Genomic DNA, 26051 nt, shown 5'->3' on the forward strand with positions numbered 1-26051 from the left:
TTGACTTTTTTTATTTGAAAGATTATAATCACTTCACCATCGATTTGTCCACCCAATTATAAATGGATTATACTCTTAATAAATATTTACTTATAGGTAAAAATGCTAATGGCGGTAGCAAAGCTTGCAACCGGTTTTAGTTACATGAAAGTGCATACCCAAGCTCTAGTTGATCTTTCAGCTCACGTCTTCAAATGAGAATCGGCGGCTGAAGGCACTAGAAGTGCACTTAGAACACTAGTCAGATCTACTATTTAAGAATGATTTACACATATATCATTCTGCTATGGCTGCAGCTCCTCGGATTGTTGCAGGGTCAGATGCTACGTAGGTAAAAAGGAATTGGTTTCAAAGTCCGCAGTTCGATACAAATTATTTTTAAATTTACCCCACAGCCAAGGAAATCAAAAGATGTCGCTTTGGAGAGTCCGAATGCATTGTGGATTCGATGAATGCGGTAATAAGAAAGTTTCCCAGAGGAATTCCGGCTCTGGGACTGAAACCCATCGATGTGGTGGACATCAGGAACTCGAAGTTCTGGGACGATGAGAAGATCGGGGCTTTCTGGCTGAAATTTGATCTGTTCAATCAGGTGAACTACGGCTTCGAGAACACCACGATCACAAAGGTTAGCGGCTTTGACGAGAACCCCACCTCCAGTCTGATCGAAATCCACGGCCGGATACCCAGTCTCATTCACAAGGGCAGCTACTTCTCCCAAGGAAGAGTTTGGATTGTGCAGTTGAACTCCACCGGAGAATCTTTTTCGGACTTTCAGAACTTTCGCTTTGTTCTTAAGCTAAAGGTTATCATGGAGTATCGGAATAATAAGCGCTATCTAAAGATCTACGAACTAACTCCCTTTGTGAACATGGATCGGTGAGTTGTAACCTTTTTTTTAATTCTATAGTTACTGATTATAGACTGACTTTCAGTTGGGTGTTTTGGCTGGACAACTTTTTCGAATTCAACACGGATCTGACTATAGCCATAAACCAGGTTTTTAACATCCACTGGGTGGAATTCTGGAACGAGCTGGAACCCAAAAATCTGAAAATATTCGCCAGTGTTTTTCGCGATATATTCGAGGACATCTTTGAAAAGGTCTCCTACGATGACATGTTTTTGCCGATTCCCAAAGACTTCTCAGTAAATGATTAAAGGCGGCGACTAACTTATTGCATTCAAGTTTTATTGGAGACATGGAAGGACAAATAGTAATATTTCACGCAAACCGGTTGTGTCAATTGATTTGCATTGGAAATATGTTACTGTTGATAGTTGAAAAGCTTCGCGTGGAGCAAGTTCTAGGTGTTTGAGTTGTATTAATTGTTTCGTGACCGAAGTGTTTATTGTTTTGTAGTCAGTTGAATTAAGTAAGCGTAATGGAAAAGTTGTATTTGCTAATTTGTTGCTGTATCCCGGATATAATTTGGGGAGCAGAGTTACGTGCGTAGGTTTTCGGGTGTCAAGTTGATCCTATTTTTACTGAGAACAACAATTTCAGCGAAAGATGTTGAGAAGTGCCATTTCGGAGACTCTGTATGTTTGATAAGATCCATCAATGCTGTGATTAAGAGATATCCCAAGGGTATTCCGGAGATAGGACTTCCTCCTCTGGATGCCTGCCCCTTTCCGAACATCACCTTTATAGAATCGCAGCATCGGGGACCCATTTGGATGAACTTCCGCATGTGGGACAATGTAAACAAAGGCCTGAATAACGCCACAATCACCCACGTGGAGGGATTTCTTAATGAGCCCAACCAGAAACAGATAGTCTTGACTGCTCAACTGCCGCGACTTCTCCACGAGGCATCCTATCATATGGAGGGCAAGTTCATGCTCTTTCAATATAATACCACGGGCAGGCTGCAATCCGACTTCCAAAACTTTCGAATCACCCTGACCATCAAGACGTTGGTGGAGTACAAAAATGACAAGCGATATCTTAAGATTTATAGTCTGGTGCCCAAAGTAGATTTGGATCGGTGAGTTGATGAATTCTAATATGATCCCCAGAGTAACCACTTAATCTTTTAGCTGGATAACTTGGTTAGATGGTCTGTATAAAGAAAACACAGACGTGACCACTTTCATGAACCAACTTCTCAACGAAAACTGGGTGGTGTTTTGGAATGAGCTGCTGCCCGGTTTTATTGAAGGCTTCACAAAGGCTTTTACTGTTCTGCTTAACAAAGTGTTTGAAAATGTTGCCTACGACGACATGTTTCTTCCTTATCTAGACATACGAAGGGGATTTTTACACGATTAACGATTAAATTAGGCGATTATATTCGAACTGAAACTTAATCAAACAGAAGAAGATGCCTTATAGTCGTTTTGATCTATTTAAAGCATTTTTACTGGCAGATTCTTCAAGCATGTATTCCAAAAGTCATAATTGTTTGGTTTATCCACAAACTTTTAATACTTTTGTTTGCAGTCCATACATAAATATCTTGAATAATAGTTAAATACAAACTTGGTTCACAATGCACAATAAAATTGTGTTTAATTCAATTTTTCTTTTCCTAATTTGTGGTATTTTCCATCGTCCTCCAGTTCGTCGTAGAAAATGTGATCGTTGTAGGACTCATCGCGATGGTACATGTGATGATGGCCTTTTGAACTGCTGCCGCGTTTGAACTTGCGATGGTCGGCGGATAGTTTAAGGAGCTTCTGGCGTTTATGAGGGAGTCCCAGGTATTGCAGTGGACTAACTACCTCCTCCTTTTTAACCTTCAGAGGATTCCGATCATAAGAAGCCTTTATATTTGTATACTTGTGATCTTTATGTTGGCGTTTGCGACGTTTGAGGCTTCTCCTTTTAGCTGGTGGACCCAATGGACGCAGAACAATCCGGAATGGTATCATGTGGTAGCGTTTCTTGGGTTTCGGTTTCTTCTTTTTCCACATTCCCCGATATTGGTCTACCACGCTGCAGGTTTGCATGTCCTGCGGCTTGGGAATAGCCTCATTCAACTTTGGTGGACACTGCAGAACGTAGTAGAGATCGTTGACCTGGCTTTCACCAAAGCTAGTAATCTCCTGGGATTGTGAATCGAAATCCAGATCCGAATCTTGGGAGTAGAGTAACTGGGTTGCCGGCACTTTGTAATATGCAAACATGTTGCGCTCCACAATGATGGCCAAGCTCAGTTGTTGAATGAGACCCAATCCCAATGCCAACTGCCACATGGCTGCCACCAAACTTGCCACTCAACTGGTTGCAGACGTAGAGCCGCGATTCAGTTTATAAGCTTATTGATTTTCAGGCTTGGCTGGCTGCTTGCATAAATGTGGTGCGGTTTTGGTTTCGAGCCAGGAGTTCAGTGAACCACTCAAATCACCCAAAACACGAGACACATTCCGCGACCTAGGCCTTGTCCAAAATCGCAGCTGAAAATAGAAAGACTTTTACAGGCGGAAGTCATGCAATTATCTGTTGCTTTTGGCCTTGCTTATGCACCGTGTTGCTGAATTGGCAACAAGTGGATTGTTTTTGTTGTTCAACCACGTGTTGATTGCGCCTGCGCTTTTAGGCGCCATAAAAAGGGGTGACATTATGGTTTTATAGGGTTACGAATTATAGCAAGTGCAAGTGATTAAATTGGTTCGGTTGGCCCGAACCATTTCCCCAGACCAACTGTTGCAATTTTGGTGCAACAGTTCTTGGCGTGCTCAAGAATCGTTTACCTTTATCAAACCCATGAATTTGCGGACAGGTGTTTTGACAGGCTTTTTTAGGAATTTTCGCGTGCTTGGTGTGTTGCATGTTGCAGGTTTAAGCTGATTAGCTATCCATTCTGACATCTAATTGGAAATTTATTGGTGATGATATGACTCAAAAACTAAAAAAACATACGATTATTAGCTTGTTTTTCCACCTATATGTTACAAAGCGTTAAAATATCAGAATGGAGGTCTTAATATTAACTTTAATGAAGGTAAAAGTGTATCAATATAAATTAAATATAATATATTATATTTATTATATATATTATTATAAATGTATTCTAACTTAACTTGTGATTAAAAATGCAGAAGAGTTCATATATCCAGTGGTGCTTTACATCCAACTCTATCTTACACATAAAATTCTTCTGAATATTCAAAAACCTTAGTAAGAAAAACCTCTAATCTTAACTGAACAATATTCACCTTCATTGCTAATCAATTAGCACATAATCAATTAATACAAAGTGTGCAAATCGAAGGAACTTAATTTGAAAATGGCGTGCGAAACGCCATTTAAACGGAAATTATGCGCAACAAGTGTCCGCCGGCTTGGCAACCAACTTAGCAACGGCCATTATGGCACAGGGGAAATAACAAACAGTAAACACTGGCACGGAAGGATTTGCCGCAAAAAATCAACAACTCCTTAGCAACGGGTCCTGCCACGATCACTTTTTCGACCTGAATGTGCGTGTCAGCCGCCGGCGGAAATAACAACCAATTCAGTTGCTTACCAGCAGCCGAGGTAAGCAGTCGAAATTGGAAAAAGGAAAAACCAGTGAAAAACCTTTGAAGCCTAATAAAATTATATACTATAAGGAATAAAATATGAAAATTTTTGAATTTTAATGCATAAATGGATAATTAAGATGTGATTGGTGATTTCTATACGAAAGAAAACCTTTTCTTTTGGTTTTTATACGAAATATTTAAGTTTCAACTTTGTGAGAGTTATGTAACTAGTGAAAAATGTGAAAAGTGTTAGATAACACTGTGAAAACAACTTAAAATTTAAAATTTAAATATTTTAAAACATTTTTTTTAAGAGTTTAGTGAAAAAGTATTTCATAATTTTGGAAAAATCTTATTGATTTGCAATTTTTATCGATTTTATATGCCTAGTTGTTAGTGGTAACAAGGTCAGCCAAACACTCAGATATGCATGTGCACCTCTTCCCCACAGCAAACAACAACAGACAACAGCAGCAACAACAACCAGAAAACTAGACAACCAGTGCAGGAGCAGAAGCACCAAAGCAACCACCAACAGCACCACCCACAACCACCCACTGAGTGGGAGTGGGTCCACAATGGAGCCATCCACCTCAGCGGAGGCCGCTGCTGCAGCAGCAGCTGGTGGTCCGGATCCGCGGCTGGAACTGATGGGCTCCTTCGTCATCAAGTCGCTCAAGTTGAAGCCGGAGAAGTGGACGCGTGTCATCACGGTGGAGGAGCACAAGGGCATCATCAAGGAGTTTCTGGACAAGAACACCCCGGTTGTCCTGATAATCATCCTCACTCCGGCTGCCCAGTTGGTGCCATCGACCACGTTTCCATTATCCCAACTCAAAAGCAAGGGTGTCTACTTCATCAAGCGCTATGCTTTACCCATTCCTCGCGAGGATTGCAACAACTTCATCATCTTCGGGGACTTGGCTACCCGAACTATTGACCAACTATCCGCTCTGGTGGAGGAGGTCCTCGTTCCTCTTCTCTCCAACGAGGACAACTACCGCAGTTGGCCCATCATGGTGGCCCAGGATGTGCAGAAGCACGTGCACAGCCTCAAGAGCACCGTGCACCAGGTCAAAGGTCAGGTCAGCGGAGAGACCATCCTAGCCATGCCGGTGGGCGTGGAGAAGATTGTGAAGGCGGCCAAGGAGCTGGTGGAAACGGAGCAGTGCCAGTTTGATTTGTACCTGAAGAGCGCCATCGAGGGCGTGGTCATCAAGTGGGCCACCCAGATCCACGAGGTCATCAAGGAGAGCCCCTCGAATGCCTTCGCCAATGGCCAGAACCCCACTCCGCACACTGGTGAGTTTGAGCTGGTGGTGCCATGTGTGTGCCGGTTTATTTTTGGCTCCCTCCATTTATTATTTATTGATAAAATTCACGTCTCCCCATATCCTAGCAACCCCAAAATTTGCATGTTCATACCAACCCGAAAGTTTTGTCTTGCTTTATTATCTGTTCACGAATGACAATCCGCGTGCATGCAATACTTATAATATAATGCTATAGGACCAAAAGGGTTTTTGGATTGTCTTACGCGTTCACATTTGACATTGGCAATTGAGTTTATGGGCTCGCATGCCGGTAGCTAAATGTCTTGCTTGCCTAAATTACATCCGATTTAAGCGGTTTCATCATTATGTAAAAGAAGATACAAAGAGCAATACTTACATATATTGAAAGATAATTTTTTAGGGCTACAGTATGACTTATGGTACACTTAAATTGAATAGGCAGTAGCTCAAGATATACCAAAGAGAAAGTATATAAGAACGGTCTCGAATCTTTATTCTCTTTGAACCTCAAATGCCTTTTTATGCAAGACAATCAACACCTACCTTAAATTCCCTGACAGACTTTACTAATGAAATTATTTGTTCAATTGCCGATGATGGCGGTAATACCCTTGTATACTTTTTAATAGTTTATTTATTATTTTATACTAAACGTCACTGGTTCAACTTCATTTCAAAGTCAATTGTTGATTTTGGTAAGTTTACTTTTTGAAACATTTATTAAAGATATGTCATCCGCGTTATAATCCCCCATCTATTTTTAATTTAACTACACCATTTATTATTTGAATTGTTTTGCAACAATTAGTAATCGGTTTTGTTCTATTTCCCCTGCTGTTGTAACAGAATTTTCATTTTGGAACAACCGGCTGAAGAATCTTTCGTTCATCTACGACCAATTGCGCAACGAGCGCATTCGTGCGATGGCTTTGATACTGGAGTACTCGATGAGTGCCTACCATCCGTGCTTCCAGACCCTCTTCAAGAACGTGGTTACGGGTGAGTTTATGGCTTTGTGAAATGTTAGCTTGGCATGCCAATCGGCAATTTCCGCAGCTCTGGCGGAGGCAAAGGACATAACACTCTATCTGAACCCCCTGAAGCGCCCACTTCAGCACTTGGAGGAGATTGATTTCGCGGAATGCAAACCGCTGCTCATTCCGTTCATGAACACTGTGGGAATTTTGTGGGGCAACTCACGCTATTACTGCCAGTCGGCGAAAATAACAGTGCTGCTGCAGGAAATATGCAACTTGATTATACACCAGGTGGATAAAAGTGGTTGGAAAAGAGAGAAGGGATTTCAGTAATACATTTAATCGATTTCAGGCCAAGAGATATTTGGACCCCTCGTCCATATTCCACAGCGATATAGATGAGGCGATGCAGCGCCTTACTTTGTCCATTGGAATACTGAAGTTCTTTCGGGAACTCTTTGACTACTACAAAGAACGTCTTGCCACATTCTTCACGGAACCCGAAGAGCGGCCGCCGATTTTATGGACTTTTCATCCAAATTCAGTTTTCAAGCGCTTTAATGCCTTCCTCGAGCGACTCACAACCATTCAGTGGTAAGTTATATATTTAATTAAAATTAATAGATGGTGTTTGCTACTAATCCTTTGGCTCCGACAAGGTTCTTCTTTACTGTGATTGAATTCCTGAAATTAGAGAAAGTCGAAATCGGTGGGCTGCGGGGTCGCCAGCTCAGCACTCGAATTACAGATGTCTACGTGGAGTTCAATCAGTACTTCACGGCCTTTGCCTCGAAGAGCTACGACGTCCTGGATCCCGACGATCACGAGTTCGATGAGGACTTCAAGGGCTTCCAGACCCGCATCCTTGAGCTCGACATGAAGCTGGCGGCCATTTTGTGCCAGGCCTTTGACGATTGTCACAACTTGGAGAGTATTTTCAAGGTAGGTAAACAATTTAAGCTAAAGGTAAGGTAAGGTAAATTTAAAATGAGAGAATGCGTAATTTCTCAAGCTGATGATTTTAGAGCCTTCTACTTTCAACAAAGTTCTTAAAATGTACTATAACGTTCCATCAATTTAAAAAAATCTTTCCAATAGTTCCATTAAAACTAGATCATTTTTTAATATATTTATTATATAAATTTCTTTAAATATTTATTCTTCAGCTCATTAGCATTGTGGGCAGCGTACTCGATCGGCCCAAAATCAAGGAGGAGTTCACCCAGCGCTATGCCGAAATCGTACGCATGTTAGACGATGAAATGACTGTCTGCGAGTCCATCTACGATAAACAAATGGAACTAAAGAAGGTTGGGGACAATCTGTACCCCAACTACAACTGTCCACCCGTGGCGGCCTTTATTCGCTGGTGCCATCAGCTGGAGACGCGGATTACAGCTCCAGTCAAGCACTTCAAGGCATTGCAGCATGAGTATGTTTTTTATTTAATTTAATAGAAATTAAAACACAAACCAATTTATAAACTTATTAATTTACTACAGGATAACAAAGACAGAGAAATCCTTGGAAATCGTTGAGCGCTATGAGGTCCTCATGGTAAAATTGGGAAGCTGTAAGACACAATTCTTTGACGATTGGGCCGAGCGATTGGATGGTCAAATCGAAGCAAATCTGAAGAAATCCCTGATAGCCCGCGATCGCCGCCATAATTCGCTGATCTTGAACTTCAGTGCCGCTCTTTTTCGATTCTGAGGGAGGTGCACTACATGCAGCAGATGAAGATCGACGGCATTCCCCAAATAGCCATTGATTTTGCCGAGAAGAGCGACGTCTTTCGATCCTATACACTGAATCTCGAGAAGACCATCGATTGGTACAACAGCATTCAAGAGGGCAGCTCTCCCGTGGAACTCAGGCTGATCGAACCCGAGATAAAGATGATCGATGACCTGGTGGAGATCGGTGTTAATCAGCTCGTTTGGAATTCGTCAGGTGCGTCTGCTCAGCCAATTGGAAAATCAAATCTTTATTAAAAACGTCAGAGCACATTAAATTAAGATGGTCAGGAATTAAAGGGATCGGTTTTATTTTGCTACATTTAAAATGCATTTAATTTTACGTAATTTTTTTAACAGGTAGCAAAATTGTTCTCCTTTTTCGCACATTTTATCTTTGCGGTGCTTCATTGTATTTAATATAATTATTTTTCTTGAATCTGATTTGCAGACATTCTAAGCTACCTGGACAATCTGCGCAAACCAGTTGCTGCTCTTCAAAATCGCATGGATCACACCCAGGGAAATCTTCGCCAGATCCGCAAGATCATGGGTGTTTGGGCCAAGCAGCCGCTTTTCGAGAGGCGGGATTGCAAAAAGGACAGTGTGCTCTCCATAGATGAACGTCCAGATCGAACGGCCAAACGGTATGCCGAGATCCAAGCAGCTTCAATTGAGATTCACAAGTTGCTGCAGGACAATATGCTTCAATTCGATATGGAGCACAAACAGGACGACGCAGTGTGGCTTAGTTACGTGGACTTTGTTGATAACATCGTATATGAGAATATCTTGCGAACAGTGGGCGTGAGTGTGGGCTATCTAGCGGAGAACATGGATCCCGAGAACAACTATGCTCCACTCTTTGAGTCTCGTTTGGAGCTCGTTGAACCCAATCTGGTATTTGTACCCTCGCTGGATCCCGAGGATCCGATGGGTTTCAACAACATGCTAATTGAACTCATGAGGGACATAATGAAGATGGGTTCGTTGATCAAACGCCTGAAGCCCAATGAGAAACGCAACTATGTGGAGATGATAAAGGAGAATCAGGACATAATCGACATGCGCCGCGAGATTCTGAATGGGGTGGACCTTGTCATGGAGGAGGCCTCCCGTTTCTGCCGCCAGTTTGAGCGGTACTCGTACCTCTGGTTGGATGATCGCGAGGAGTGCATGGAGTACTTCCTAGAATACGGAAGGATGTTGGATCCCGATGAAATCGAGCTGATCATGATCAACGATCCCAATCAGCCGCCTCCGGAACCCTGTCAGCCAACGATTGAGGCTTTCAGGGAGCAGATCGATAACTACGAGTCTCTGTTCAACGAAATCGAGGACATTGGCCCCTTCCAGGTGTTCAGTTCCTGGTTCCAGGTTGATGTACGTCCCTTCAGACAGGCACTACTCAACACAGTCTGCAAGTGGGGCAACATGTTCAAGGAGCACCTGGTGACCACTGTCACCTCCAGCCTAATGAACCTCAGCCAGTTTATCCGCAAGGCGGACGAGGGTCTTCTGCAGACGGTCAAGGAGAAGGATTACGAGGGACTGGTCAGCATCATGGCGTATCTGATGCAGGTGAAGGAACGGGCAGCCAAGACGGATGAGATGTTCGAACCCATGCAGGAGACCATTCAACTACTCAAGTACTACGACATGGACATTCCCGAGGAGGTGAACGTGCTGCTGCAGGAACTACCGGAACAGTGGGCCAACACCAAGAAGATAGCCACCACGGTGAAGCAACAGGTCTCGCCACTCCAGGCCACCGAGGTGGTCAGCATCCGGAACAAGATCGCCCTCTTCGAGACGCACATCCAGCTCTTCCGGGAGGTCTTCAAGACCTACGACTTTTTCCGGTTCGATTGCTATAAGCCTTACCTCCTGATGGATCGCATCAACGACGATATGTTCCTGTGCGAGAGCGAGATGCGGGACATCCAGGAGTCCGGCAGCCTGTTCGAGGTCAACATCCCGGAGTTCAAGGTGCTGAAGCAGTGCCGCAAGGAGCTGCGCATGCTTAAGGTACCTCCACCTCTTTGTCGTCTACTCACCCCTCTCGATTCTCTTCCTTTTTATCCGTGCATGTTTAATCTACTACTCGTACCAAATTTATGCATGCCACATGTGGAACTTGAGCTTTTTCTTTTTCCCCTCGCAAGCGACTTAAACTAATCCTAATCTTAATCGAAAACCTACTCCGTACTAATCCCCAAATTATTCCACTAACTCTCTAAACTCGCTAGCAACTCTGGGACTACGTGAACATCGTGGCCACCAGCATCGACGATTGGAAGACGACGCCGTGGCGCAAGGTGGATGTGGAGAACATGGACATCGAGTGCAAGAAGTTCGCCAAGGATATCCGCTTGTTGGACAAGGAGATGCGTCCGTGGGACACGTTCATCAACCTGGAGTCGACGGTCAAGAACATGCTGACCTCGCTCCGAGCCGTCGGGGAGCTGCAGAATCCGGCCATTCGGGAGCGTCACTGGAACCAGCTGATGAACTCCACCAAGGTCTATTTTGTGCTTTCCTTTCCAACGACTATTTGTTTTAAGCTCTCTAGCCAATCCCATATATTTGGCCTGATGTATATAATCCGTGTAAATCTCTCTCCCATCCCCCAGCACCCAAGAGCTCCTTATAGGAAGGCTCCTCTGTATAGCAATACCGTTTTAATCGTTTCTTCCTCCCCCAAACCCTTTTCTTTTCCGCTTGATTTCCGGGATATATGCCCGGCATAAACTGTACAGTTCTTGTAAATACCATTTCATTGCAGAGTCTGGCCGCACTGCCCAAGGAAGTGACCGTAAGTGGCTTGGCCGAGTCCGGCGCATGTCTCAGAAGTAGTATAACCGTAGTAGTAACCGTAGAAGTAGTAGAACCACAGTAGTAAACAAATGCACGCTCTACCTTCCCTAATCAGAGATGCTCACGGGTTATCCTCTTCTAGGTCAAGTTCATCATGGATCACGAGACGACGCTGGCCGAACTCTTAGGTCTTAACCTGCATGAGTGCGAGGAGGAGGTAAAGAACATCGTGGACAAGGCCGTGAAGGAGATGTCCATGGAGAAGATACTGCGCGATCTAAACACAACTTGGACGGCCATGGCATTCGACCATGAGCTGCACCCGCGCACCGGCTGTAACCTCCTGAAGGCATCGGAAGAACTCATAGAGACGCTTGAAGATAATCAGGTTTGCCTACAGAATCTCATAACATCCAAGTACATCGCCCATTTCCTCGAAGAAGTGTCCACTTGGCAAAACAAGCTTATGATCGCCGATCAAGTGATAACCGTATGGTTTGAGGTGCAACGCACTTGGACCCATCTTGAGAGTATCTTCATGAGTTCGGAAGACATACGCAAACAGCTTCCCGTCGATTCGGATCGATTCGATAATATTGACGCCGAGTTTCGCGTCCTCATGGACGAGATGTCCGTCTCGTCGAATGTGGTGGCATCCACCAATCGTTCCGGCCTAATCGAACGCCTGGAGCATTTGCAGAAGGAGCTTACGCTTTGCGAGAAGGCATTGGCAGAGTATTTGGAAACGAAACGCTTGGCTTTTCCTCGCTTCTACTTCGTGTCCTCGGCCGATTTGCTGGACGTCCTGAGCAACGGCATCCAGCCGGAAATGGTCACCAAGCACCTGACCAAGCTCTTCGACTCGATCGCCCGCTTGAAGTTCAACCGCGACGAGTCCGGCGAGATCTGCACCGCCTCGGGCATGTACGCCAAGGACGGCGAGTACGTGGAGTTCAACGAACTGGCCAGCATCCGAGGACCCGTCGAAGTCTGGCTAAACCGCATCCAGGCGGCGATGCGTGCCAGTCTGAGGCACTACGTCATGGAGGCGGTGATCGCCTACGAGGAAAAGCAGCGGGAACAAGTGAGTACAATCCTTGTGCTAAGCCAGTAAAGAAGTCCCTTGCGACCATGTTAGAATTTATTAGAATAATTTCAAATTTAAAATAATTAAATTTATTTTATGTTTATCTCAACGAAAAGAACTACTAATCTAACCACCGATGAAATTTTAAGCAAGTTAAAACCGGTAGTACTTAACAGTTGGTTTATTTATTTTGATGGAATAAACAACCTCTTGGTATTCGCTTGTTTTAAAATGATACCCCAGTTAATCTTTTAAATTAATTGAAGGGTAGAAAATTTAATATATGCAGCACACTATTAGAAATGAATCTGTATAAATATTGATAATAACTGAATACATAGTTGATTTCAGCATTATCACACAATTAAATTATTTAACATTATTACATACATTACATAGTAATTATATCTAATCTCTTCAATTTAACTATTAATAGCTAGAAATTTTATTAATTATTTCCCTTTCTCCAATTAGTGGTTGTTCGACTACGCTGCCCAGGTGTCCCTCTGCGGATCGCAGATCTGGTGGTCCACGGAGGTGAACATCGCCTTCAGCCGGTTGGAGGAGGGCTACGACAACGCCATCAAGGATTACTACAAGAAGCAGATATCGCAGCTGAGTCTGCTCATAACGCTTCTGCTGGGCGAGCTGAGCAAGGGCGATCGTCAGAAGATCATGACGATATGCACCATAGATGTGCACTCCAGGGATGTGGTCGCCAAGATGATTCAGGCCAAATTGGATTCGGGCTCCGCGTTTATGTGGCAATCGCAGCTGAGGCATCGCTTCGACGATGTGGAGAAGGACTGTTTTGCCAATATCTGCGACGCCGAGTTCCAGTATTGTCACGAATACTTGGGCAATACGCCACGCCTGGTCATAACGCCGCTCACAGATCGTTGCTATATAACCCTGACCCAGTCCCTCCACTTGGTGATGGGCGGAGCTCCCGCCGGTCCCGCGGGAACCGGAAAGACCGAGACCACCAAGGACTTGGGCCGTGCCATCGGCATTTCGGTCTACGTGTTTAACTGCTCCGAGCAGATGGACTACCAGTCCTGCGGAAATATCTACAAAGGATTGGCTCAAACGGGAGCCTGGGGATGTTTCGACGAGTTCAACCGCATCACCGTCGAGGTCCTGTCCGTGGTGGCGGTTCAGGTAAAGTCCGTACAGGACGCCATTCGGGACAAGAAGGACAAGTTCAACTTCATGGGCGAGATAATCAGCTGTGTGCCCACCGTGGGGATTTTCATCACCATGAATCCGGGCTACGCCGGCCGCACCGAGCTGCCGGAGAACCTGAAGGCACTCTTCCGACCCTGCGCCATGGTCGTGCCCGACTTCGAGCTCATCTGCGAGATCATGCTGGTGGCCGAGGGATTCCAGGACGCCCGCGTCCTCGCCCGCAAGTTCATCACGCTTTACACGCTCTGCAAGGAGCTGCTCTCCAAGCAGGACCACTACGATTGGGGCCTGAGAGCCATCAAGTCTGTGCTCGTCGTGGCGGGATCCCTAAAGGTGAGAGAGCTTAACAAGGTTTGAAAATTGTATAGGACATTTCTAAGGAAAAAAATCAATTAATTATTTATTTTAAGTAAGCTTGGGATAGTCAAAATTTTAATGCAAAATATGAAAATGAACTATGAGATACTTCCAAACTATTCTTTCTTTTAAACTAAAAGATGACTTTTAAATTAAATTATTTCAGATGTTGTAAGCACTGTTTAAACTAAAAGGTGAAAAATTAGTATGCTCAAATTTGTTTTGTTTTTTTATCAAGAAAAAATGAACATTTCTGGAAATGTTGTGTGGCAGAAAAAGTTTACTTTAACTCCTTTAAGTTAAAGGTCTTAAAATTCGTTAATAACTTGAATTTAATTACCTTATTGTTAGTATTATTATAAGGTCAGTTAATAGGAAATAGTTGCATTTGAAATATGTTTTGAATCCACCCTTTTCCTTTTCAGCGAGGCGATCCCGGTCGTCCGGAGGAGGAGGTGCTGATGCGCGCCCTCCGAGACTTCAACATCCCGAAGATCATTACGGACGACATGCCGGTGTTCATGGGGCTGATCAGCGACCTGTTCCCCGCCCTGGATGTGCCCCGCAAACGTGATCAGGATTTTGAACGCACCGTAAAACAAGCGGCCTCCGATCTACTACTACAGCCAGAGGACAATTTCATCCTGAAGGTAGTGCAGCTGGAGGAGCTGTTGGAGGTACGTCACTCCGTGTTCATCGTTGGCAACGCGGGCACTGGGAAGACCCAGGTGTGGAAGACGCTGCTGCGCACCTACCAGAACATCAAGCGGAAGCCCATATTCAATGACTTGAATCCGAAAGCTGTGACCAATGATGAACTTTTCGGCATTATCAACCCGGCGACACGCGAGTGGAAAGACGGCCTGTTCTCGGTATTAATGCGGGATCAGGCAAACATAACGGGCGATCAACCAAAGTGGATCGTGCTCGACGGCGACATCGATCCGATGTGGATCGAGAGCCTCAACACCGTGATGGACGACAACAAGGTCCTGACACTGGCCAGCAACGAGCGCATTGCGTTGACGCCTTCGATGCGTTTGCTCTTCGAGATCTCCAACCTGAGAACAGCCACGCCGGCAACCGTATCCAGGGCTGGCATCCTGTACATAAATCCCCAGGACTTGGGTTGGAATCCGTGAGTTTGAAAACCCTTTTGTGTATAAAAATATATATACTTATTATATAAAGCAAATCTTGCATTCAAAAGTATCCAAAATTGCCACTATTAAAACGTATGTTCTCGTTTTGCATTCCTCTCAAAATAGCTGGAATCGGAACTGATCCAATTTAAATGACCCTTTTTCTTTTTAAATCCTTAATCCATTATACCAACTAACTGAGTTATCTTTGCAGCTATGTAACCAGTTGGGTTGAAACGCGCAAAATTCCAGCCGAAAAGTCCAATTTGGTCATGTTATTCGATAAGTACATACCGCCTTCATTGGAAACGATTCGCGTGCGTTTCAAGAAGATCACGCCTGTCGCCGAAATGGCCCACATCCAAATGCTGTGCCATCTGCTAAACTGTTTTCTAATACCAGCGAACACGCCTGCCGACTGCCCAAAAGAATGGCACGAACTGTACTTTGTTTTTGCCTGTATTTGGGCCTTCGGGTCGGCCATGTTCCAGGATCAAGCCATTGACTACCGCGTGGAGTTCAGCAAATGGTGGGTAAATGAGTTCAAAACTGTTAAGTTCCCGCCAGGTGAGTGTTGCTCTTTGAGTGCTTTCCTCATCCGTTGAGCTTTTCGAATGAAGAATCCTCCTTTCCTCGCTGCAAATCCCCAAAAGGTGGAACAGTTTTCGATTACTTCCTGGATAGCGAGACGAAGACCTTCCTCCCGTGGACCGAGAAGATACCCAAGTTCGAGCTGGACTCGGATCTGCCCCTGCAGGCTGTCATCGTGCACACCTCCGAGTCGATCCGGCTGCGTTTTTTCCTAGATCTCCTGATGGATAAGAAGCACCCGGTGATGCTAGTGGGGAATGCCGGATGCGGCAAGACCGTACTGGTTAACGAGAAGCTTCAATCGCTTTCTGAGAATTACGCTGTCACGACAATACCATTCAATTACTACACCACGTCCGAGATGTTGCAAAAGATCCTCGAGAAGCCGCTGGAGAAGAAGGCGGGTCGCAACTACGGACCGCCCGGCAACAAGCTCCTCTGTTACTTCGTCGACGACATCAACATGCCGGAGGTGGACGCCTACGGCACCGTCCAGCCGCACACTCTGATGCGCCAGCACCTGGACTACGGCCACTGGTATGACAGGAACAAACTGACCCTGAAGGACATCCACAACTGCCAGTACGTGGCCTGCATGAACCCCACCTCCGGCAGCTTCACGATCAATCCGCGCCTGCAGCGCCACTTCTGCGTTCTGGCCGTTAGCTTTCCAGGTCCCGAGTCCATCACCGTCATGTACTCGGCCATCCTGGCGCAGCACTTTGCCAATGCGGAGCAGAAGTTCACCCCGATCGTCACGCGGATGACGCCCAACATCGTCGCCGCCACGATCGCCCTGCACAACAAGTGCCTGCAGGTCTTCCTGCCCACGGCGATCAAGTCGCACTACATCTTTAACCTGCGCGACATCAGCAATGTCTTTCAGGTGAGTCGGGATTTCTGATTCTGTATAGTAACTTTTAAGAAGTTCCATAAACTTATACAGATACGTAGAAATCTGATTATAAAAAAAAAATCTGATTATTAAAAGGAATCGGAAAACCTTTAAACTCAATAAATAAGTTCTTAAAAGCTTATTACAAACTTTTGTTGAAAACTAATATATATTTTTATTTTATACATTTTTTGATTTCCATTCAGAAATATTTCTGGTTTTATGAAGAGTATTTTAGAGGATTGGATCGTTTCGAATTCTGAGATTTTAGTATCCAGATCAATGAAATAAATATGAAGCTCTATAAAAGAATATTAATGTAAATCTTATTAATTTGTGTTTTGAAGCTGTTAGTTTATGAAATGTGAATAGACTTTACTACTTATTAGGTAGAAGTTAACCAAAGATAAAAGATATACATTAGTGTATTTTTGATATTCCTTATAGTTCCTAAACCCCTGTTCTGCTTTCAGGGATTGCTGTTCAGTTCGACAGAGTGCTTGACGGGCTCCACAGATCTTATACGCTTGTGGCAGCACGAGACACAGAGGGTGTACTCGGATAAGCTAACCGACGATAAGGACATCGATAGCTTTACCAAAATGCAGCATGACATTGTCAAGAAGTCGTTCGAAGAAATTGACGAATCCGTTATATTCGACAAGCCGAATATCTACTGTCATTTCGCTGGAGGAATTGGTGATCCTAAGTACATGCCCATCAAGGGTTGGCCTGAGCTTCACAAACTCCTTCAGGAAGCAATGTCATCGTATAATGATCTAGTCGCTGCCATGAACCTGGTGTTGTTCGAGGATGCGATGATGCATGTGTGTAGGTGGGTACCTGTAGTGTGTTTCAAGGATATAGTTTCAGATATTAACTGTGATACTTGCAGGATCAATCGCATTTTAGAATCACCGCGTGGCAGCGCCTTATTGGTTGGTGTTGGTGGCAGCGGGAAACAATCTCTAGCGCGCTTGGCAGCATTCATATCCAGCTTGGAGGTCGTGCAGATACAGCTAAAGAAGGGCTACGGAGTCAATGACTTGAAGGTTTTTCCCTATTTTATTAGAACCATAAGATAACCCCAGCATTCCAATAATCTAATTTTACCCCTCGCAGAATGAATTTTCAGGACTTTATTTAAAGGCTGGACTCAAGAATGTTGGCATTATGTTCCTAATGACAGATGCTCAGATTCCCAGCGAGGATTTTCTTGTCCTCATCAACGATATGTTAATGGTATGTTACTGCCTTAATTGCTTGAACATATTGTATAAGAGGAGTAAATGAGTTTATATATCTATGGGTTTCAATTGAGATGATATTTTCCGTAGAGTAATATCTTCTTTCTTATTCCAAACCAATTGTTTTCCAGACTGGCGAGATCCCAGATCTGTTCCCGGACGACGAGATCGAGAACATCATCGCAGGCGTGCGAAATGAGGTCAAAGGTGCGGGACTGGTTGATACGCGGGAAAACTGCTGGAAATTCTTCATCGATCGTGTGCGCAAGCAGCTGAAGATAGTTCTGTGCTTTTCGCCAGTGGGTTCAACATTGCGTGTTCGGTCGAGGAAATTCCCTGCCATCATCAATGCCACATCGATCAATTGGTTCCACGAATGGCCTCAGGAGGCACTCATCTCGGTGGCCATGAACTTCCTGGCCCAGAACAAAGTGTTGCCGGAGAACCACCGCGATTCGGTGGCCAAGTTCATGGCCTACGTCCACACCTCGGTGAACACGACATCGAAGGTGTACCTACAGAACGAGCGGCGCTACAACTACACCACGCCCAAGAGTTACCTGGAGCAGATCAACCTGTACATCAAGCTGCTCAACCACAAGCACGAGGACCTGCAGAGCAAGATTGAGCGCTTGGAGAACGGACTGGAGAAGCTGAGGTCCACCTCGCTGCAGGTGGCCGACCTGAAGGTCAAGCTCGCCGTTCAGGAGATCGAACTCAAGGAGAAGAACGAGGCGGCGGACGCCCTGATCGAGATTGTGGGCATCGAGACGGAGAAGGTGCAAACGGAGAAAGCCGTGGCCGACGAGGAGGAAATGAAGGTTGCTTTGATAGCCGACGAAGTGAGCAAGAAGCAGCGTGACTGCGAGGAGGACCTCCTCAAGGCGGAGCCGGCTCTGATGGCCGCCCAGGATGCGCTCAACACGCTCAACAAGGCGAATCTCACCGAGCTAAAGAGCTTCGGTTCGCCGCCGGGAGCCGTGACAAATGTCACCGCCGCCGTGATGGTGCTCCTCTCCCAGGGCGGCAAGGTGCCCAAGGATCGCTCCTGGAAGGCGGCCAAGATCGCCATGGCCAAGGTGGACACGTTCCTTGACTCGCTGATCAACTACGACAAGGAGAACATTCACCCCGAGATCACCAAGGCCATCCAGCCCTATCTCAAGGATCCGGAGTTCGAGCCCGAGTTCGTCCGCTCCAAGTCGGGAGCGGCGGCCGGCTTGTGTGCCTGGGTCATCAACATCATCAAGTTCTACGAGGTCTACTGCGACGTGGAGCCCAAGCGGAAGGCCCTCGCGGCGGCCAACGCCGAACTGGCCGCCGCCCAGGACAAGCTCACCGGCATCAAGCGGAAAGTTATGGTAAGCCCGGAAACCTTTTGGATATAGAAATTACGAAAAATGCTATATGACTGTATTTAAGAAGAAACTATCTTGTTATAAGGACTGAATTATATAGTGGTTAACCTTACTAATATTTGTACTAAGTTCCTCTTTACCTGTTTCAGTTGGTTTTTTAGTTTTACCTCAAATACTTCACTGAAAAACATTGCAAGATTAACAAAAATCCTATTGGGGTAAGGGGTACTGCTAGTTTTTTGTTTATGCTGATTTTTTTGTTTTGTTAGTTGCATAATTGTTTGCTAATACTATACTTTTAATTTCCTTGTAGAGCCTCGAGGAACAGTTGGCCAAGCTGACGGCGGACTTTGAGAAAGCCACCGCTGACAAATTGCGTTGTCAGCAGGAGGCAGATGCCACCCAAGCCACAATTGCGCTGGCCAATCGCCTGGTGGGTGGTTTGGCCAGTGAGAACGTACGTTGGGCCGAGGCAGTCAACAAGTAGGTATCCTATTTAATATACATAGGAACAAACCAACTAAGAATATGTTCTACCTCCTCTAAACAGCTTCGTCAAGCAGGGCATCACATTGCCAGGCGACATTCTACTCATTACCGCCTTTATTTCCTATGTTGGCTGTTTTACGAAAGGATTCCGCATCGACCTTCTACTCAAGATGTGGACACCCTTTTTAAAGAGCATCGATCCGCCCATTCCCACAACCGAGAATCTCGATCCTTTATCGCTGCTGACCGACGACACCACCATCGCCATTTGGACAAATGAGGGATTGCCCAGCGATCGAATGTCCATTGAGAACGCCACGATCCTCTCCAATTCGGATCGTTGGCCTCTAATGATCGATCCTCAACTGCAGGGAGTCAAGTGGATCAAGCAAAAGTATGGCGAGGATCTCAAGGTGATTCGTCTGGGTCAGAGGAGCTATCTGGACATCATTGAGAAGTCCATCAACGCGGGATGCAATGTGCTGATCGAGAACATCGACGAGAACTTGGACCCAGTGCTGGACTCTTTGCTGGGTCGAAATCTGATCAAGAAGGGAAAGTAAGTGAAGAGAATTCTAAATTAAATTTTTTATTTAATATTAAATACCTCCATTAAAGGGCCATTAAAATCGGAGACAAGGAGATCGAGTACAACTCCAACTTCCGCCTGATCCTTCACACCAAGCTAGCTAATCCGCACTACAAACCAGAGATGCAAGCACAAACCACTCTTATTAACTTCACCGTTACACGCGATGGCCTCGAGGATCAACTGCTGGCGGAAGTGGTCAAGGCCGAACGTCCCGATCTGGAGGAACTGAAAGCCGATCTCACAAAGCAACAGAACGACTTTAAGATCATGCTGAAGAAACTGGAGGACGACCTGCTGTCGCGCCTTTCATCGGCGGGTGAGAATATTTTAGGTGACACAGCTTTAGTGGAGAACCTGGAGACCACGAAGAGCACGGCATCGGAAATCGAAGAAAAGGTTGCGGAGGCGAAGATAACTTCCAAGGAGATCGACAAGGCCCGTGAATACTACAGACCTGCGGCGGCCCGAGCCAGTTTGCTATACTTTATCCTCAACGAACTAAACACTATCAATCCGATTTATCAGTTTTCACTGAAGGTGGGTAAACAATGCAATGCAAGCTGAAATTTTAAATTTGTACTTAAAGATTCAAACAAAAAATCCATGAAAAAAAATTCACCTTGAATCAAATCTTTCTTCAGTATTCAAAACTAATTCGAATAAACAAATTTAATTTTATGTGGTTTTATCGAATGCAAAGTTGAAACTGCGGTTACACACCAATGATATTTATGATCTTCTGATTAATTTATGGAAATATTATCCTTTTATTTACAGGCTTTTAGTGTAGTGTTCCAAAAGGCCATAGCCAAGGCTGAACCGGGCGAAACTTTGGATTTGCGAGTGTCCAATCTGATCGATTGTATAACGTATTCGGTCTTTCAGTATACTTCGCGTGGTCTTTTCGAATGCGACAAGCTGATCTTCGCCTCGCAAATGACATTTCAGGTGAGCTCCCCCTCAAATTTTATATTAATTTATTGATTTTTTCGCATCTTTAATTAGATTCTACTAATGAACGAGGAGGTTACATCGGCGGAACTGGACTTCTTGCTCCGCTTCCCGATAAAGCCACATGTGACGAGTCCTGTGGACTTTCTGACCAATCAATCGTGGGGCGGAATATGCAGTCTAGCGTCCAAAGATGAATTCAGGAACTTGGACCGCGATATAGAGACCTCCTCGAAGCGCTGGAAAAAGCTCGTTGAATCGGAGCTACCGGAAAAGGAGAAATTCCCCCAGGAATGGAAGAACAAAACGGCTTTGCAAAGACTTTGCATGATCAGGGCTTTAAGGCCAGATCGAATGACCTACGCATTAGCGTGAGTATCCCTTTTAAATAAAATATAAGTAATACAGATGAATATATTATTTTTAAATAAACAGCGACTTTATTGAAGAGAAACTGGGATCCAAATATGTGGAAAGCCGCGCCATGGAGTTCGCAAAATCGTACGAGGAGGCCAGTCCCTCCACTCCGATATTCTTCATCCTCTCGCCAGGAGTAAATCCCCTCAAGGATGTGGAGGCGTTGGGCAAACAAATGGGCTTCAGCCTTGATCTGGGTAACTTCCATAACGTGTCTTTGGGACAGGGCCAGGAGGCCATTGCAGAGGCAGCGATGGACACGGCGGCCAAACATGGCCACTGGGTGGTGCTGCAGAACATCCATCTGGTCAGGAAGTGGCTCCCAGTGCTGGAAAAGAAGCTGGAGTACTACGCCGAGGACTCGCATCCCGACTACCGAATGTTCCTGAGTGCAGAGCCGGCATCGACGCCCTCGGCTCACATAATACCACAGGTACATATATAATATAATTTTAAAATTAATAAAAGCTTTTACTTAACTACAGCACAGCAATGCAAATACCCATTGAATAAATTTAAAAATTATTATCGATTATTTTAGGAAAATTTTAAACGTTTCCCAAACAATAAAATTAGGAATGGTTTTTTCAAATTCAGTAATAAAAATCCAGTTATTGTTGCTCTTAAAAATAATAATATTAATCAGAATTATGCGACTGCTTTCAAGATTGTTCTCCTGATTTCGAAAATGTAATCTCCCGGAAGGCTTTTGGAATGTTAGAGGTTATATTAATATACTTCATTTATTAGATTAGATTCTTTTTTTTGTATGAATCAGTAAAAACCATCGAGCGGTCCCTTAACAACAGAAGATTAATCTTTGATTTGACGAAGGAGGATTTTTTTTTTGTTTTTCTTAATATTTTAGAACAATAAATACTATTATTTTGCTACTAAATTTAATTTTCAATCTCCTTCAGGGCATTTTGGAATCGTCGATTAAGATCACCAACGAGCCCCCCACGGGAATGCTGGCCAATCTCCACAAGGCACTGGACAATTTCACCCAGGAAACCCTTGAGATGTCGGGCAAGGAGGCGGAGTTTAAAGCCATCCTGTTCTCCCTCTGCTACTTCCACGCCGTGGTGGCAGAACGCCGGAAGTTCGGACCCCAGGGATGGAACAAGATCTATCCCTTCAACGTGGGTGACCTCAACATCAGTGTTTCGGTGCTATACAATTATTTGGAGGCGAATGCCAAGGTTCCGTGGGAAGATCTACGCTACCTTTTTGGAGAGATCATGTACGGAGGTCACATTACTGATGACTGGGATCGGAGGCTGTGTATAACCTACTTGGAGGAGTACATGCAACCAGATTTGGTGGACGGCGAGCTATTTCTGGCGCCCTCCTTTCCCGCTCCGCCCAACACGGATTACCTGGGCTATCACACCTATGTGGATGAAATGATGCCCGCGGAGTCGCCCTACCTCTACGGATTGCATCCCAATGCGGAGATTGGGTTCCTAACCACCCGAGCGGAGAACATATTCCGCACTGTTTTCGAGATGCAACCAAGGGATGCCGGAGCCGGCGGAGGAGCAACGGTGACGCGCGAGGACAAGGTGAAACAGATCGTCGATGAGATCATCGAGAAGCTGCCGGAGGAGTTCAACATGGTCGAGATCATGAACAAGGTGGAGGAGCGCACGCCGTATGTGATTGTGGCCTTTCAGGAGTGCGAGCGCATGAACTTCCTCACCAGCGAGATGAAGCGCAGCCTGAAGGAACTGGACTTGGGCTTAAAGGGTGAATTGACCATTACGTCGGACATGGAGGTGCTGGAGAATTCACTGTTTTTGGATCAAGTGCCGCCCATCTGGACGTTACGTGCGTATCCTTCGCTCTTGGGTCTCAACAATTGGTTCATCGATCTGTGCCTGCGTCTGCGCGAACTGGAGACCTGGTCCACTGACTTTGTGGTAAGTTATCCATAAATTTAGTGGGTTCTATTGGTTCTTAAAAACCTCTTTATTTTAGTTACCCTCCTGCGTCTGGCTGGCCGGGTTCTTTAACCCACAATCCCTGCTCACGGCGATCATGCAGAGCACTGCGAGGAGGAACGATCTGCCGCTGGACAAGATGTGCCTCCAATGCGACGTCACCAAGAAGCAGAAGGAGGAATTTACGTGAGTGCCGCTCTCATTGACACGCAATTCCCAATTGACTCTTGAGGTGACCCCTTCATGGGAATCACTCATCCCATCAGAAAAAAATGCATTCGCAAGTGTCACAAATAGCATGAATAGGAAAGAATAAATACCAATCATGCCTTTTTAATTTATTTGTAGAAAGCTACGTTTTGTTATAAATTTTAAATACGCATTCATTTGAAATTTGCAAATTTTTGGTTTATCCGTAGGTTAAATGAAAGTATGTTTTTTTTTTTTTTATAACGTTAGTTTCATTTTTTGTTAATATTTTTTTATAATTAAAAGGTTTATAATTCACTGACAGATGTATTAAGCTAGCAAGTATTAGTAAGAACTAAATTCTATGAGACGTGCGAATCACAAAAATTAAACCTCTTAAATAAGATTAATTCGACTTGTTTTTAAATTGTATTCGTTAAGTTAACCTTGAAAGCACTCATCTTGAAAATCTTGTTGGGAATGCTACATCTGTATCATTTTCGTTATCAGAATTATGCTTTAAAAATATTTGATTATTTGGTGTTGAATTATTATTGTTTTTACACTCGCCAAAAGAAAACATTAGCTAGTTGAGCATGCTTTTTTCGAATAGATAATCCCATTCTCTGGCTGGTGTTATCTGCCTCGCCCGCTGCTTCAATGACTATAGCCCCCCGATCCCAACCCCCTCTCCTTCGCATAATGTAATGTTGTGACATGTAATCACCGCTTCGTGCCGGAATGAAAATCCAGCTGCGGCCAATGGCCAGCGAGCCGCTTTAAGTGGCTCTAAAAATAGCCACAATGCTATTTCATAAGAGCTAATTTTAAACCAGCAGTGGAGTATAAATATGTGGGACTTATTAATAGCCCGTAATTTACAATTGTCTATTTGCCAAGCCAATGAGCTGATGGCTGACTGGCTGACGACTGATGGGTGATGGGCTGGTGGGCTGGTAAACCGATGAGCTGGTGAGCCGATGAGCTGATTGCCTATTAAGTGGCGCCCCACCAGCCACGTTTCACTTGGCGACGCTGCCGGGCAAACAATGGAGCAACGCGGCTCCGCCGCGTCGTCGTCGTCGTCGTCGGAATTGATTAATATGTGCCTTTGCCTTCCGATTAGCATCATCGACACCCGCCCCCCTAATTGGCATAGAACCCCTGGGCTGGATAGCAAAACCAATGTAATTATAAATTATAGAGATCATATCTTGTATTGTAATTGCAGGACGGCTCCGCGAGATGGCTGCTGCGTGCATGGGATCTTCATGGAGGGCGCCAGGTGGGACATTCAGCAGGGGATCATAATGGAGTCGCGGCTGAAGGAGCTCTACCCCTCGATGCCGGTGATCAATATTCGGGTGAGTTTGAAATGCAAATGGGGGGAGGGCAGAAATGAAATGCTAAAATCGGCGAATCGAGAACGGATCTGTGTGGCGTCTCAGTGGTTGGCGCATGTTGGCATAAATTCAAAGAACTAGATTCCGCACCACTCCACTATTCCACTTAATGCGATTCAGATTTGAAGTAACCTCGTCTATGTACCGCAGGCAATCACCCAAGATAAGCAAGATCTGAGGAACATGTACGAGTGCCCGGTCTACAAGACCCGCACTCGAGGCCCCACCACCTATGTGTCCAACTTGAATCTGAAGACCAAAGACAAGCCGGGCAAATGGATTCTCGCCGGAGTCGCCCTGCTCTTGCAGACCTAATTTAACCAACCATACTTTCGTAGAACTGTTCTAGAACTTAGTATTTGAACTTTGAACTTAGTCCACCACCTTGAACAACATCTCTTTAGAACAATAATAGATCTAAGCTAGAAAAATGTACCAATTTTACCGTAGACTCCAAGTTTGACTTTCGATTTCTTCCTTATATAGTGCACATTTTTCGAATAAAACACCTCCTAAGTAGACTTGCCTTAGGCGCACTAGCATAAAACCCAAAAGAAATCCTAACTTGTTTTAACTGGCTTGGGCACATAAGGAGTCTTTCAAGTAGGTAAGATTACTCGTAATTAATATATTTTAGCTGTGACTTCACTTGTTTACCATGCAACTGTTTACATTCAATTTAGGTAATGCCCCGTGGAAACCACCGTCATTCGGCAGACAATTGATATTATAAATATGAGATAATCGTGCGACGACGCGAAGCTGATAAGTCGAAAAATTCCAAAAATCTAAAATCAAAATGAAAATGCTAAATCAAAAGCGTCGCGCACCCATAAATAACAGGCGAATACTACTATATATTACTATGTGTATCTGGGGGAAGCAGCATCAAAGAAAATCCATA

At 44.7% G+C, this 26051-nt stretch overlaps 4 protein-coding genes across 6 annotated transcripts; 3 read left to right on the forward strand and 1 right to left on the reverse strand.

Annotated features, from left to right (window-relative positions):
• The first annotated feature begins 213 nt into the window (after window positions 1-213).
• On the forward strand, window positions 214-1178 carry LOC108098491 (circadian clock-controlled protein daywake). Of its 2 annotated transcripts, none has more exons than XM_017201405.2 (3): window positions 214-327; window positions 396-879; window positions 936-1178. In XM_017201405.2, exons 1-3 carry the CDS (start codon window positions 261-263, stop codon window positions 1159-1161), a joined length of 777 nt encoding a protein of 258 aa, XP_017056894.1. In that variant the 5' UTR covers window positions 214-260; the 3' UTR covers window positions 1162-1178. The 2 variants fall into 2 exon arrangements, with proteins under 2 accessions (XP_017056894.1, XP_017056895.1); XM_017201406.2 differs by having other exon boundaries at window positions 218-331.
• Window positions 1179-1385: 207 nt separating this feature from the next.
• On the forward strand, window positions 1386-2502 carry LOC108098487 (circadian clock-controlled protein daywake). Of its 2 annotated transcripts, none has more exons than XM_017201399.1 (3): window positions 1386-1449; window positions 1508-1991; window positions 2044-2502. In XM_017201399.1, exons 1-3 carry the CDS (start codon window positions 1386-1388, stop codon window positions 2273-2275), a joined length of 780 nt encoding a protein of 259 aa, XP_017056888.1. In that variant the 3' UTR covers window positions 2276-2502. The 2 variants fall into 2 exon arrangements, with proteins under 2 accessions (XP_017056888.1, XP_017056889.1); XM_017201400.1 differs by having other exon boundaries at window positions 1405-1453.
• A 12-nt stretch (window positions 2503-2514) lies between these two features.
• On the reverse strand, window positions 2515-3201 carry LOC108098486. The gene has a single exon (XM_017201398.1). It carries the CDS (start codon window positions 3199-3201, stop codon window positions 2515-2517), a length of 687 nt encoding a protein of 228 aa, XP_017056887.1.
• Window positions 3202-5051: 1850 nt separating this feature from the next.
• Window positions 5052-25705, forward strand: LOC108098622 (dynein beta chain, ciliary). The gene is given in 29 exon segments (XM_017201690.2): window positions 5052-5775; window positions 6615-6767; window positions 6825-7036; window positions 7098-7339; window positions 7405-7687; window positions 7912-8177; window positions 8248-8441; window positions 8444-8698; window positions 8933-10509; window positions 10731-11003; window positions 11441-12382; window positions 12860-13906; window positions 14356-15068; window positions 15287-15639; window positions 15726-16549; window positions 17032-17393; window positions 17454-17610; window positions 17681-17800; window positions 17937-19166; window positions 19477-19646; window positions 19714-20211; window positions 20271-20781; window positions 21022-21192; window positions 21250-21566; window positions 21631-22045; window positions 22533-23534; window positions 23593-23741; window positions 24976-25108; window positions 25298-25705. Coding segments are annotated over 29 exon segments (13458 nt in total). The 3' UTR covers window positions 25463-25705.
• Window positions 25706-26051: the final 346 nt, after the last annotated feature.

Source organism: Drosophila ficusphila, unplaced genomic scaffold (genome assembly GCF_018152265.1).
Source record: "Drosophila ficusphila isolate 14025-0441.05 unplaced genomic scaffold, ASM1815226v1 contig_791, whole genome shotgun sequence".
NCBI classification, from domain to species: domain Eukaryota; kingdom Metazoa; phylum Arthropoda; class Insecta; order Diptera; family Drosophilidae; genus Drosophila; species Drosophila ficusphila.